This window comes from Ictalurus furcatus, chromosome 11 (assembly GCF_023375685.1).
Source record: "Ictalurus furcatus strain D&B chromosome 11, Billie_1.0, whole genome shotgun sequence".
In the NCBI taxonomy this organism is placed as follows: Eukaryota; Metazoa; Chordata; class Actinopteri; order Siluriformes; family Ictaluridae; genus Ictalurus; species Ictalurus furcatus.
Window position 1 is genome coordinate 23,490,875 of NC_071265.1, and position 14,488 is coordinate 23,505,362.

Consider the following 14,488-nt stretch of genomic DNA (forward strand, 5'->3'; position numbering starts at 1 on the left):
AACCCCAAATGAGCGTTTCCCTATCAGAAAGTGCTCCAAATAGATCACCTTTAGGTAGCAGAGAATCCTTTTGCTTTTCTAACCGTATTGTGTTCGGTTAAAGGAATAAAATATAATAAAACAGAATACAGTCTCCAGACATAGAGGAAATTAACACTTTTTTTTTTTTTTTTTTTTTTTAGCAAAATGTCGTCCAAAATTGTTCTCCTTAGTTTGTATTATATTAATTTTTTTCAGATAGCCTTTAAGAATTCCTTTGACAAAAGAAGAACGTATTGAAATCATTCTCACGGCTGGATCAGGAAGCTGTTGTAAGGTTGCGATGGACTTTAACAGGAAGCATGGCAAACACATCACACACTGCATTGTTGCCAAACTTATTAACAAATTCCAAAAGACTGGACGTGTTGCGGACCAACCGAGACGTGGACGTCCACGAACATGCACTGACGAAGGTACAACCAACATGATGCTGGCCAACACAGTCCCCGGTGTATGTATGGAGACTTTTGGGACACCTTGTAGAATAAAATAGAATAGAATGTATATATGAAATGCACTGTCCTAAATATATGGCCTGCAGCTAAGAATGATTCACCTCCCAACACACACACACACACACACACACACACACACGCACACACACACATTAGGAGTTTTAGTGACGTTGCAGGGCTCAATATATAAGTGCCGCCCTGCAGCTCGGGCATAAACAGCGCACAGTGCAGCAGTGAGAGAGAGGCGCAGGCTCATCCCGCACATTCACACCGCAGACACCGTAGACACGCAAACATGGGTGAGTTTACTTTTGAGTCTTTTGGAAGGCAACAATTTATTTTTGTACAAAATATGGCATAACTAATTAGACTCTGCTCGTTTGCAATTAGAATACATTCATGTTAAGCTTAAATTAATTTTTATTCTTAATTTCACCTCAAACCTATGTTTAAATGTTCTATGAACATCAGTTTTAGAGCAAGCGTGCTCCATGCCGCTGGACTGCCTGAGTCCAGCACAATTTAGTCATTTTCCTGCTTAAAGACTCCAATTAACCTGGTAATTATCTATCGAGCCTCTTTGCGCAGGGAAATTCGCATTCAGGCTCTGCACAACCATGTTTTAGCCTCTGCTGCAAAGGAATTTCCTCCGCTGATAGTTCCCAGGAGAACCTGGAGCTTTTAATAGGAACATCCAAACACTGCTTTGAACAGAGCGCACCATGCCTTATGCGCATAGTTCTGCTATAAATGAACGCTGCAGTAGGAGTAACGTGTAAGATGTAGGCTATTTGCCAACCTTAAACTGTATATATATATATATATATATATATATATATATATATATATATATATATATATATACAAAAATCTGTGATTTGCAGTTCTTGCATTTTGTTTTAGTAATAATCATATGAAACATATGATTTTAGAAATAAAAATATGACACTGTAAGTAATAAACCTCACCTCCTGTATCAAGAACTGTGTAACTTTGTTGGCAGCATGTGCATTCAAGTGATGTTAAAGTCAGGAAGTGATTGCACAACATTCAAATTAATGGGGTGGCCATGACTACAAGTAACTAAATGAAAGCACCAATGTTGGATATTATAGACTTTATGGTTAAATGTAAAATATGTTTACCTCTGTTGAACATAGATTCATGATTTTTTCCATACAAAGGATGAATGAAAAGTCCTATAGCAGGATTTGATCCCTGCAGAAAACCACCTGAAAAGCCAATGAAAGCAATTTGGGAGGACTGACTAGTAAGCTTTCACCCTAAATTATGACACAGCATGTTAAACAGCAGCTCGTACAAGTCAACAGGCTTTTTTTCAGGGGTGTTATGCTACAGTGCCGATGAGCCACAATACTACAGAGTTTAGCATTTAACCTCTTTTAACACACATTATACAACTAATTTACCAAGGACTTCATGGGCTCAATTTGGTGTACTAAGGACCAGAGACGCCTCTCTGTTGCATCACCCAGTGCCTTTAGCTTCACAATGCAAGCTGTTTTCAACATGTAGACTACAGCAAAGAGCTTCAGTATGTTAATTCATATTAACGCCTATCCACAATATGGCTAAATTAAGTTATGCAGCTGACTCTTTTTTAATGTGTCATAATTAGATATTATTGTGTTGCCCATGGTTAAAAAAAGCACTCATGACCTTGGTGGTCTGAGTAAAATGTATGACCAGAGTCCCATTCTCTACTCATACCTACATACAAATGGAAAACTACAGCAATGCATGTTTGTAAAAACTTTTCCAAAAGCAGAAAATGATGGTCTTTAGAGGTAACTTTGTTTTTCCCCTCCTAGGAATTAAAAAAATCATTATCCTAATAGACCCCTGAATATCACATTCAATCACGAAATCACTTGATGTCTGTCTGTCTGTCTGTCTGTCTCTCTCTCTCTCTCTCTCTCTCTCTCCCTCTCTCTGTGTGTGTGTGTGCACGCATGAATGTGTTTCCGTAGGCTAGATGACACATGAATACACCTCTGTTTTACCTCAGATTTGTCCACACTGACATGATGTTTTTCAGGCTAGCATTTCTGTGTCTGTCTATTCCTGTAAACTATAGGATGATGAGCGACAACCGACATGCACACATTGGTAATGTGGTAATCTATACCAATATTTAATGAATATGACTTCATAGGCAGAAAACATCGAACAACACAATGTGTTTGTACTTTCAGCCAGGCCTGACTGGTTTAAAGACATCCAGATGTGAATCCTAATAAGGCAGTTTTACTGCTTTATAACCTAATGGTAGAAGACAGTGTGTGCACAGGATACTTAATGGGCTTAAATATTCTTGGAATGTCTGTGTGCATACTACTTTCTTAAAAACACACATAATGAGGTTGATTGATAGGCTGCTGCAGATATTTTCTAAAATAAACATTGAAACACTTGTTATAAATGAATTTTCAACTAAAAACAAATATATTCAATTAAAGAACAAGTGTTTTAATGAAGACACCGCCATCCCTTTTTTTTGCCTGACCTTGAGTTCATATATTTTCCCCTCTACAGTTATTGGAACAAAACTGGAAATCAGGAAGCAGGAAAGGGAAAGTCTTCTGTGACTCAATTGTCTTTTCACTTCTCTGTTCCTTTGAGAAGGAATGGCAGAATTAATATATTACCCAATACTTCGTCTATCAGTTCTCTCTGCACTAAAACTCTATTGTCATTACATATGCTGTTAAACTATGTGAGATATGATTCAAGCACAGGTCAAGAAACTGAATCTATGAAGTGTTGAAAATGAACAGCACACTATCCGAACAGCAAGCTCACAATCTGGTTTGTACATTTGTCGAGTATAATACATGTTCTTCATATATTGCGGATTTATTGAACATTCTCAAGGATTTTAAGATTTGTTTTATTGCAGTGGATTAGTAAATTCACATTTCTGGCCACCAGACTGCCCCCCCCCCACCCTCACCCCCATCTTCACTTTTCATTAATTCTTCCTTGTTCATCGCCAACTCTTCAGCTCTTGACATTGGCACTTGGAACCTTGAATGTGAGTTCAATAACACAAGCCACTGCACAGAGCTGAATGGCACCGATCGCCTGATAGTGAGGAGAGGACAGCCATTCACCATCAACCTCAACCTTCGCTCTGGCTCCTACGAGCCTGGAGTCCATCAGCTCCACATCACAGCAGAGACAGGTACTATTTCCTAAATGATGCTAGACCAGTGAGTGGGATTTTGTCATGTGGGTTGTTTGTTACTTATTACTACTGTAGGGAGATTGGATTGGAGACTGTTTGTTTTAAGCACTGACATGACATGTTACCTTGTATAAATCAAATACTGAATAGAGACTAAATAAGGCCACTGTATAAAACTAATGTACAAACACTATCTTTGGCTTTATTCCCCAAGCTCCACTTTGTATAAATGATTCAAGTGTTGCCAGTGAGCGTGTGAGACAGACCTAAAGATACCAGGCAGAAGATAGAAGGGAAAAAAGACACCTAATCTAAAAAACAGAAACAGAAGAATTAACAGGAGAATATGTCTACACATACAAGAAGTATTTATAAATTCACATAGAAAGAAAAGCATGTATTTTGTGTCTGTGTGTGACCTTTTAATTACTTTCATAGTCTGAGATAAGCTATATTATAATATATAACAGATTAATTCTGGACGTCCAGTTTATCCATGAAGACCAGTGTGGCTGCAAAGTTTCATTTAAACCAAGCAAAACCCCGACCTGATCCCACTTTACTCATTTGTTCTCAGTCTTCAAACAACTTAAAAGGGAAATCAACTGCTTCCTGCTTGGTTGGAATGAAAACCTGCAGCCACTTTGGCTTTTTGTGGATATAATGACCGTCATGGTGTAACCTATTATACTACCTTTTACTGTGTATACAATATATTAACCAGAGGTGACCAACTCTAGTCCTGGAGTCTCTGCTTGAAGACAGTTCAACCAACTCATCAATGAATCTCCAGTAGCAGGAAAATAAAAAAAAAAAAACTATGCTGAACTCCAGCCTTCCAGGATTGGAAATGTGCACCCCTGGGCTTTATTGTTAAAAAAAAAGAGGAAGTTTTCCTACTTCAGAAATTTAAAATGTGGGTTCTGTGAAGTTGTGAAGTTGAATGGCCAAGAGTGCTTGTTATAAATTTATTATAATTTACAAGTTTCTGTATAATTTAGATAGCCTGCATTTGCTTTACAAAAGGGTGCAAACATGTCACAGTTCATGGAGGGAGATTTCCCTAATAAGAGGAAATAGGTGGGTAAAAGTGGTGAAAGTGTTGGGAAGATTTTCTCCTCCTACTGTTAGTGTATTTTGTTTCCCTTTGCTACAGTGAGTATAGATTACAAATGAGTCAGGTGCAATTAAAATTATTTATTTATATATAGACTAAACTAGACTAGAAGAATACAGAGAGGCAATGAAATTCACATTAATCAGAATGATTAAGAGGCTATAACCGTATAACAGTTATAACAGAAACCTCCAGTAACTTCTGTTGAGTATTGAAGACACTCAACGGTTGCGACACAGGAAACAATGGGAAAACATTTGGTCAGCGATAACTGCATTATCAGTGAAGAACAACATACATGGTGAAGGCGTATTTACTGTAGATCCATGCAAAATATATGGTTTTCATACTCTGCCACCAGTATGATGTATGCAGTGGGATTGACTGTTATGCTTAAATCTCTTAGTTATTCTAGGATTGCTCACACCTGACTCGATGTTTGGTTTCTTGGGTTTAGCTAGAGAACGTCATCTTTCATGGATGCTCATGATCATAAAATCATGAGCAGCCATGAAAGATGACGTTCTCTAGCTAAACTTTTGTCCTAATCCTGATTAAAGCAGTTGTATATTTCACTGATTTACGTAGAACTATTAAATCTCACTTCACAACAACCTCACAAGCTAGAACAGCATCATAACATTACATGAAATGAATATCCCATATGTATATACAAAAGAAACTGCGATCCTCTCCTGCTCCAACACTTAAAAGGAACAATCTCTTGGAACATTTCCCAGTTACAGACATTACACTGTGTGTGTGTGTGTGTGTGTTTTCAATAGACTTTCTTCTAAGGCGTGGGTCACACATCCTGCGTTCCCAGAGACTCTCAGTGTCTTGTTTCTATGCATTTAGTGTAGCACACACTCCTACTTATAGGAATAAAAGGGGAATTTTGGATTTTTAAAGAAAATCTGCCCTTGCTTAGCACTGCTTTTTTTCTATTTTTAGTAGAAGATTCCTTCAAAATGAGGACTGTTGTGTGACCATTAGTGATTAGGTACAGAATCTGGCAATGATTTGCAATTCTGAATATACTCGTTTATTTTTTGTTAGTTTTGTGAGTCCTTGATAGTGTTGATCTTCATATCAATGATTCTACATTTCTTTGTATGACTGTCTAAAGGGACACATCCTGAGGAGCAGTATGGTACCAAGGCTGTTTTTGGTCTGAGTGATGATATTGATGATGCACAGTGGAGCGCTGCAGTAACCAGTCCCCCTGGGGACATTGTCGCCTTGTCCATCTGTTCTGCCCCTGATGCACCAATCGGCCACTACACCGTGACTCTGGATGGCAGGATTCAGTTTAAATTCATACTGTTGTTCAACCCCTGGTGCCCCCGTGAGTAAAAGTCTAGCACAGACACAACCCTAAACCTTGAATTTGTTATTCTTCTGTACAAACACGAAACAAATGCAGCATCAATGTATATTTATACTCCATCAGCAGGCCACACACAAACCCCTAAGCACACATAACATACAGTATATTACATGTTCAGTGTCTATTAAAGCTAGCTGATGTTTCCACCAGGCTCATAAAAGATGGTGTGTTTGGGTTATTTGCTGAACAGGAGATACGGTGTACATGAACAATGAGGAGAACTTGGAAGAATATGTTTTGGCTCAGGATGGGATCATCTACAGGGGTGATGCCAAATATCCCACCCCTTCAGCATGGTACTTTGGCCAGGTGCTGAAATACACCCACACCCATATGCACACACATTAATATCTATCATCTCCTTCTACATATACCCCAAATGTTGGACGTATTCCAAAAATAACTCTCACTCTACTTCCTTAAAAAGAGAGATGATTTAGAGACTACAGAGAAAGCACATAACGGTACAGGAACTTTTTAGGGGCGCCAACACTGATAAGAATAATTAATAGTAAGGCAGTGCTGTATCACCGCTCCAGGGGCCGAGCTTTGATCTTGAGTCCACATATTTCACATGTTCTCACCATGTCTGCTTTTCTTGGTGCATGTTTCCTCCCACCTCCAAAAAATGCTCGTGTGTGTGCGTGTGCGTTTGCGTGTGCGTGTGCGCGAGTGACCTTCAACATAATAAAGTAGTTACTACTTTAAAATGAATTAATCAAGACACAGTACATGAACGTGAGGTTAGAACGTATGGCCAGTGTAATACAAAGCAAACATATGTGTTTGTATGGTACATACAAATTAAAGGAAAAGACAGTATAAACAGTCTTAGGAAGGTGTTGGACCACCACAAGCCACCATATCTTTGCAAATTATATAATTCTCTAGACGTGTACTGGAGGGATGAACTCCATTCTTGCAAAAGATATCCCCTGGTGTTTGATTGATAATAATGGAGTTCACTGTCTAATATATTGGTTCAAAATATCCCATAGGTACTGATCTGCCCCAAAACAAATCAGAGCCACCTGTTTTTACTTTAATTTATCAGCTGCCTGTATACAGTATGTAGCATTCTGCAACTCCATACAAGGCCTGAGTTATGGTCAGGGCTTGCATGATACAATTAGTGTTAATGTGAAAAAAACAAATGTTTGCATGATGGAAACCTCATGGGATTTATAAAACATTTAGTAAGCAAACAGCTCAGACGATGAATGTTGGCACAGTTGTAACATTGCTATTGCTGTAACAACCCTTCCTAAGTAGGTAATAATACTGGCTAGTTTATATTTTTTTCTGTAATTCTTAGTTTGAAGAAGGCATTCTGGATGTGTGTCTAAGAATTCTGGATGTGAACCCGAAATACAAGAGGAACCCTGGGAAAGATTGTTCTGGTCGCAGAAACCCTATTTATGTCTCTCGAGTGCTAAGTGCTATGGTGAGAATTACAATTCTACAACTTTGCGCCTTATGCTATGTACTAATTTCAATAACTTTTGAAGACATTCTGCAATGTCTATATTTATCCACACTCACACACAAATACACACTCGCAGGTGAACAGTAATGACCGAGATAATGGGGTATTGGAAGGCTGTTGGAAGCAAACGTTTGACGGTGGAATCAGTCCTATGTCATGGAGAGGGAGCGTGGAGATTCTCAAGACTTGGAACTCCACTTCTTGTCTGCCTGTCCGCTACGGCCAGTGCTGGGTGTTTGCTGCAGTTGCCTGCACTGGTGAAAAAAAAAGAAGATTTTTTTCCCCATATATATATATATATATATATATATATATATTGCTGTTAGATAAGCCTTAGAATGGACTGACTTTATTCAATTTGGCATTACAATGTGCTTTACAGCATAGCTGTTATGGGAGAATATTTAAAAAGATGTCAATTATAGTACATGAAAAGCATTGGTAATTGATTTTACTTGTCTGCATGAATTAATAAGTCAAGTATCTTGGGCATTTGTCCTCAGTGTCTCGAGCATTGGGTATCCCCTGCAGAGTGGTGACTAACTACTACTCAGCCCATGACACCAACAGCAACCTGGTGATTGAACGCTATGTGGATGAAAATGGCAAGCTGCTGAACACCACAAGAGACATGATCTGGTAATAACAGATCACTTCTGCTTCTGTATTAGTCAACCCCACATCATTTATGTCAGCATTGTAATACATATGTATGTGTTGTTTTTTTGTTTTTTTTTTTACATGTATTATTATTTTATGTATTATTCTTGTTGATGTTCTCATCAGTATAAGTATGGGAGTGCCATGGAATAGCTTGAAGTTTAAACTTGATTTGCTTTGAAATTGGAGCCAGTGTAACTGTTATGTAACTGGTATGGGGGCAGTGTGTGCTGTGTGCTTGGTATAAGTAATCAGCTGAATTTAGAATTTTCTCAATTTTCTCCCCTATTGTCAAAGATGAATTATTTGTGTAGGCTTTAGGATTATTCATATGCTGACATCCATAAATGCAAATGTGTCTGCTTGAGAATAGTCCTATTCATATGAATAAACCTGTGTCCTTCCCTTGAATTACTCACAAACCTACCTATTGAAGAAGCCTAGACTTTTGGGCAGCAGTGAATAAGCAGCTATTTATAGAAAAGGGCGGTATATTTAATGAACAGATCATTCTATTTGTGCTGTGTTTATAAATGTTTATGTATTAAAAACAGTGTCTTTTGCATTTATTCAAACCCAGTTTGCTCATGATTGAGGTCAGTTACATCTGACACGACTTTCAGTGTACAAGACTCTGGTCAAGTTTACAATTTTACTGTAACTGTAAAACAGTCTAGTACACACAGTAATATGTAAAGTGTAAAGATGTTTAAGGTAATACTTTTGGATTATAACTTGCTCTGGACAAATGGCTCTGCTAAATGAGTAAATGTAAATGTAAAGTGGGTGTTTTTGAATACAAGTGAGTTTTTTTCTTGTAGGAACTATCATTGTTGGGTGGAGAGCTGGATGGCTCGTCCTGATCTGAAAGCAGGCTTTGATGGCTGGCAGGCCAGTGACCCTACACCCCAGGAGAAGAGCGAGGGTATGGACACTATTTTCATTTCATATCTATTTTATAGACCATATTATATACACAGTATATTAAGCAGACTATATTATTATATATATTATAAGATTTAAAAATTCAATACATTGCATTGTAACAAATGGAGTAAAATCCCATCCATTTCCTTCCCACTCCATTAGGGGTGTTCTGCTGTGGGCCAGTCCCAGTGAAATCCATAAAGGAAGGAGAACTCCTGTTTAAGTATGATGCTCCGTTTGTGTTCTCGGAGGTAAATGCAGATGTGGAGACCTTCATAAAGTACAAAGACGGCAGCACAAGAAAGATCATCAGTACTATTCAGGTTGGCCAGAATATCAGCACTAAGAGTGTTGGAAGTGACAAGCGAGAGGACATTACACACCTTTACAAGTACCCAGAAGGTAATGTATATATCCACCCCTATCCCCTGGTGCTCATTACTCACACTTCTACCACAAATTGCACAATCAGGTAGGAAAGTGAACACCAACATTAAACCCCAGAATTACTTAAATTTCTGACCCAGGCACTGCTGAGGAACGAGATGTATTTAAAAAAGCCAATCATCAAAGCAAACTTTTGAAAGAGCCAAACAACACCGGCCTCCATGTCACCATTAAGGTCGGTACGGATTTGAGGAAGGGCTGTGACTTTGATGTCTTTGCCTTGGTTACCAACCAGACATCAGTGTTAAAGAAGTGTCGTCTGGTGTTCGCTTCCCGTGCCATATCTTATGATGGAAATATTGGGCAGGAATGTGGCTTCAAAGACCTGCTCAATGTTGAGTTACAACCTGGAGGAGGTATGTGTTTGTGTGTGTGTGTGTGTGTGTGTGTATGTGTCTGTGTGCGCCTGCACAAAGGAAAGTGTTGCATTTGTCTAGATGACGCATGTACTTGTATGTGGTATGGAGGTGGTGGTTTGTCACTGTATGCAATTGATGTGTGTATATGTGTATATGTGTGTTTTCTAGAGCGGAAGGTCCAACTGAGGCTGAACTACAGTAAATACTGCAATGCAATAACCCAGGACAACTTGATCCGCCTGGGTGCTCTACTGATAGACTACAGCACCAGAGAAGGCATTCTGGCTACGCGCACTATTGTCCTTGAAAACCCAGAGATCGGGATAAAGGTACAGGCATGCTACCATGACAGCTTCTCATGAAAGAAAAACAAGAGGCTGGCGACAACTGTTTACAGCTGCTGTAACACAAAAGATAGCACAACATTAAATCTAACCACAAATTGTTCAAAAGTATAATGTGTCACTCAGTAATAAATAAAAGATTGTAATCGCTGGCAAATTGCTGTGGTATAAGAGGAATAAAACTCTACCTAAAATGCTACCACAATGCAAAAATCAGAATACAAACCTTTATAGGAATGTTACTAGGTATAAGTGCAAGATTATACAACATGTGACATATATATATATATATATATATATATATATATATATATATATATATATATATATATATATATATGTAAAATCTAACAGCATGACCACTATTTAGTTGTAAGGTCCTGTATTATTCTCCTTAAAACAACACAGCAATTTTATGATTGAGCTGCCACATAATGCTGATGATAAATATCTCCTTATAAAAATCCTCAACAAATCAAACATAAGGTTTTTTTCTTTATTAAATAATAACATGATATTAAATGTTTGTTACTTGACTTAGATTATGTAGAACAGTCCATGTCAATGTGAATTAGCTGTTACTAAAGAAACAAAAATATATTTCAAATAATCATAATATTATAATATATTATAAAAATAATATTTTAGAAAAATTATAATATAATAGTAGTAGTAGTAGTAGTAATAATAATAATAATAATAATAATAATAAGAAGAAGAAGAAGAAGAAGAATTTAAACGTATGGTTTGAATAACAGTAATCAGATTTAAGAATTCAACAACCCTGTGGTATATAACTAGTAAATTACACTAACTCATACTGAACACTTGTCATATTATGTGTATGATATTGTGCCTTAGATCCTGGGTGAACCCAAAGAGAACCGTAAGCTGGCTGCAGAACTCACTGTGCGGAACACTCTGCCAGAGCCTTTAAGTGCATGCTGCTTCAGCATTGAGGGAGCCAATCTCACTGGAGGCAAGACCATTACTGAGAGGTGTGTAACATTAAGCAGACATTGTCTACATTAATGACTTGGTGTATGTGCATGGATAATTTCACACATGAGCTGCAATTTGAGGTATTAAAACATGCAACACAATAACCCAGTGGTTTATAAAATACGAAGCCTTGTGTATTTTTTCCATAACCGGACTAGAAATAACTACTCAGATAAAGTGGTATGTAAAAGCATGCAAAATCACTTAAACACTCTGAATATATATTACACTAAAATAATTAGGCTAGTTTTACCACAAAACACTTTTTTTAATAAAGCATGGCTGGCTGCAGACAAAGCAGACAGCACAGATTTTTCCCTTAGACCATACTAGTTTAAGGTTTGCTTGCCAATATTAAAATCTGGCCCAGCCACATTTGTTTAGTAATCTTACAAATATTTGATTTACTGTTAATCTGTTAATCACGTTCAGTGATGGATGATGTGGGACTAAATAATAGACTAGAAAAATGTATGCAGCTGACATTTGCTAAGAAAAATGATGTGCAGAGTAGCCTACAATCCAAAATGACTTGCTACATACTACAAGACTCATGATACTGTAAAGTACAGAAATATAAATGCTTAGTGAGTGGATCAAGAAACTGCTGCAGTACAAAGAACTAAAGATCTTATAATGTGATGCATTTTGGCCACATGCTGGTCTCCTGGTACATCAAACACTTGATGGCAGATGTTTATCTCCGGGCAGGAAATTAACCCTAGATTGTTGAAGGTTCTGTTTTGTAAACAGTGTCATATAACCGTTCACTTATACAAAACTGTGCAATATCTAACAGTTATAGTTTCAATCAGAGAATATACTGAATATAGGGGTTTCCAATCTTATCTGCAAAAGGCCAGTGTGGGTGCAGGAGCCACACTTGATTCCACATGTTTAATCAATTGAGTTTGGCTTTCAATAGACTCAGGTGTGGCTTCTGCTTGGTTGGAATGAAAACCTGCACCCACACTGGCAATTTCCAGATAAGATTGGACACCCCTGGTATATATTTAAATGTTATGCTTTATTTTTTTTTGTTCGCTGAATATCTACTAGTTTCACGTCCTACAGCTTAAGAAACACTTTGCCTCAACAGCTGATAAAATGCACTGGATGCACTGGAATATCTTTTCTAGGATATTACTCTGCTTCCTTAGAGTATATTATTCCTTAACTGCTCAATAGCAGTTAACATTTCAATAGCATTTAAATTGATGGTGTAATCAGTTGTGATGGGGCATGAGTGTGATGTCTAATTAGTTCTTAAATTTATTTATTTATTTTTCAGTGTTTCAACCAGTATTGAACCTGGACAAGAAGCCAAGATCAAAATCTACTTCACACCTACACATTACGGCTTGCGCAAACTGCTGGTGGATTTTAACAGCGACAAACTTGGTCCCGTAAAAGGGTTCAGGAATGTTATTATCGGCAAATAAAGGCATTTGATCACTCCAACACTTGAAAAACCAAATGAAAATGGCACACATTGTAGATCAAGAATGTTACAAGCCAAATGTGTCATTTCTGGGCACTTTGTTTTTGGAAAAAAAGTTTGCACCAAAAGCATTTCGTCAGCTGTATCAAGCTAAGATACATTTTCATTTTAACCAGCATTTAAATCACCTCCAGTTTTAATTTGAATTACATAAGGCAGAATTTTAAATACTTGAGGAAATAATGGATGTTTTGGAAGTCTTTAAAAATGTTGTTGTTGCAGTTTACTGTTATAAATCAGTCCTTGTGCCTGACACAAATCTCTGTCACGGCTATGAATGGTTAACATGTAAGCAAGGCTTTTTGTTTCTTAATTATTCTTACACAAGTGCCTTATCTACATACATTGGAGTATAAAGCAGGTTGAACAGTGAAGGCTGAGAAAATTCTCCAGATTCCCCATATGTCTTTTTGTGTCCTACTTGGCTAATACTGAGTGACATCAGTGTAACTATATGGCCTATATATCTTTTATAGAATTTTTTTCATTAGTCTACACTACCATGATTATATAAACATGTTGCATTATATAAACATCATATACCTAAATGCCTTATTCTACAGCTTTAGATTCAGCATTATGCTTGAAGCTCTCATTGTTCCTGACTGTGAAAGTGGGTAGGTTTATATAAGGAAGCACAGTGGCAAAATGACAGTCGAACAGTATATATAAAAGATAATAGGGTTAGGGTTAGTATATACAAAATTTATATGGTATAAACAGTATATACAAATTTTTAAATAAAGATGCTTAGACCTCAGATAGTGTGCACCTTTTATAGTACTGTTTAATGCATGCATTTTTCTGTGAAGCAGGTACTCTCCATTAAAGTCTTCTATCACTGAGAAATGTGCTTTTAATTAGAGTTTATTGCATTTCACCTTAAATTTAATTACATACATTGCATAAATTATTTTTCAAACAGTACACCATGAAGACACAAGCAGACCTCTGCCTATTTATCATTTATCGGGTGTTTTCCAGACTAAACAAACAGATTTTCCCAAAATACTTGTTGACAAGGGTGGAAAATACTAGAGTAATTGAACTTCATTTCTATAATTATTTTGGTGTATTTATACATTTACTTGAGTATTACTGAAATTTTAGAACTCTTTAAATACATAAAGAGTTTAAATACATATATATTTAAATAAACTTACTTAATAACATTTCCATGGGGAAAAAAAATTACTTTTTATTCCCTACATTTTTATTTAGGCTTTCATTACAAAATTTTTAAGGTCTGTTCTTCTCTTGTCAGTGACTGCATGCTACACATTATTTGAATGGGTTTAGCATCTAAGCATTTCAATGTACTGTAGCATCCAATCAAGTTGAAAAAAAAAACACCTGAATAAGTATGCCAGTTGTTACGGCGCATGTCTTTCTCATGCTCCACAATGTAGTTAGTGCTATAGTTAGCATGTGCATTTAAAGATGGATAAGCCACTGGACTATAGTGTGAAACTTGAGCATGAGCATTCCTGACACTACCTCAGTAAAATGTTTCAGTATGCTGGAGAAAGCAAAGACTTGTTTAAAATGAG

General features: G+C 37.1%; 1 protein-coding gene across 1 annotated transcript; it reads left to right on the forward strand.

The window, feature by feature from the left end:
• The first annotated feature begins 610 nt into the window (after window positions 1–610).
• On the forward strand, window positions 611–13,808 carry tgm2b (transglutaminase 2b). Its single transcript, XM_053636749.1, has 13 exons — window positions 611–796; window positions 3,523–3,702; window positions 5,952–6,170; window positions 6,403–6,521; window positions 7,528–7,656; window positions 7,775–7,955; window positions 8,202–8,337; window positions 9,180–9,283; window positions 9,448–9,687; window positions 9,813–10,088; window positions 10,260–10,420; window positions 11,297–11,433; window positions 12,729–13,808. Exons 1-13 carry the CDS (start codon window positions 793–795, stop codon window positions 12,877–12,879), a joined length of 2,037 nt encoding a protein of 678 aa, XP_053492724.1. The 5' UTR covers window positions 611–792; the 3' UTR covers window positions 12,880–13,808.
• Window positions 13,809–14,488: the final 680 nt, after the last annotated feature.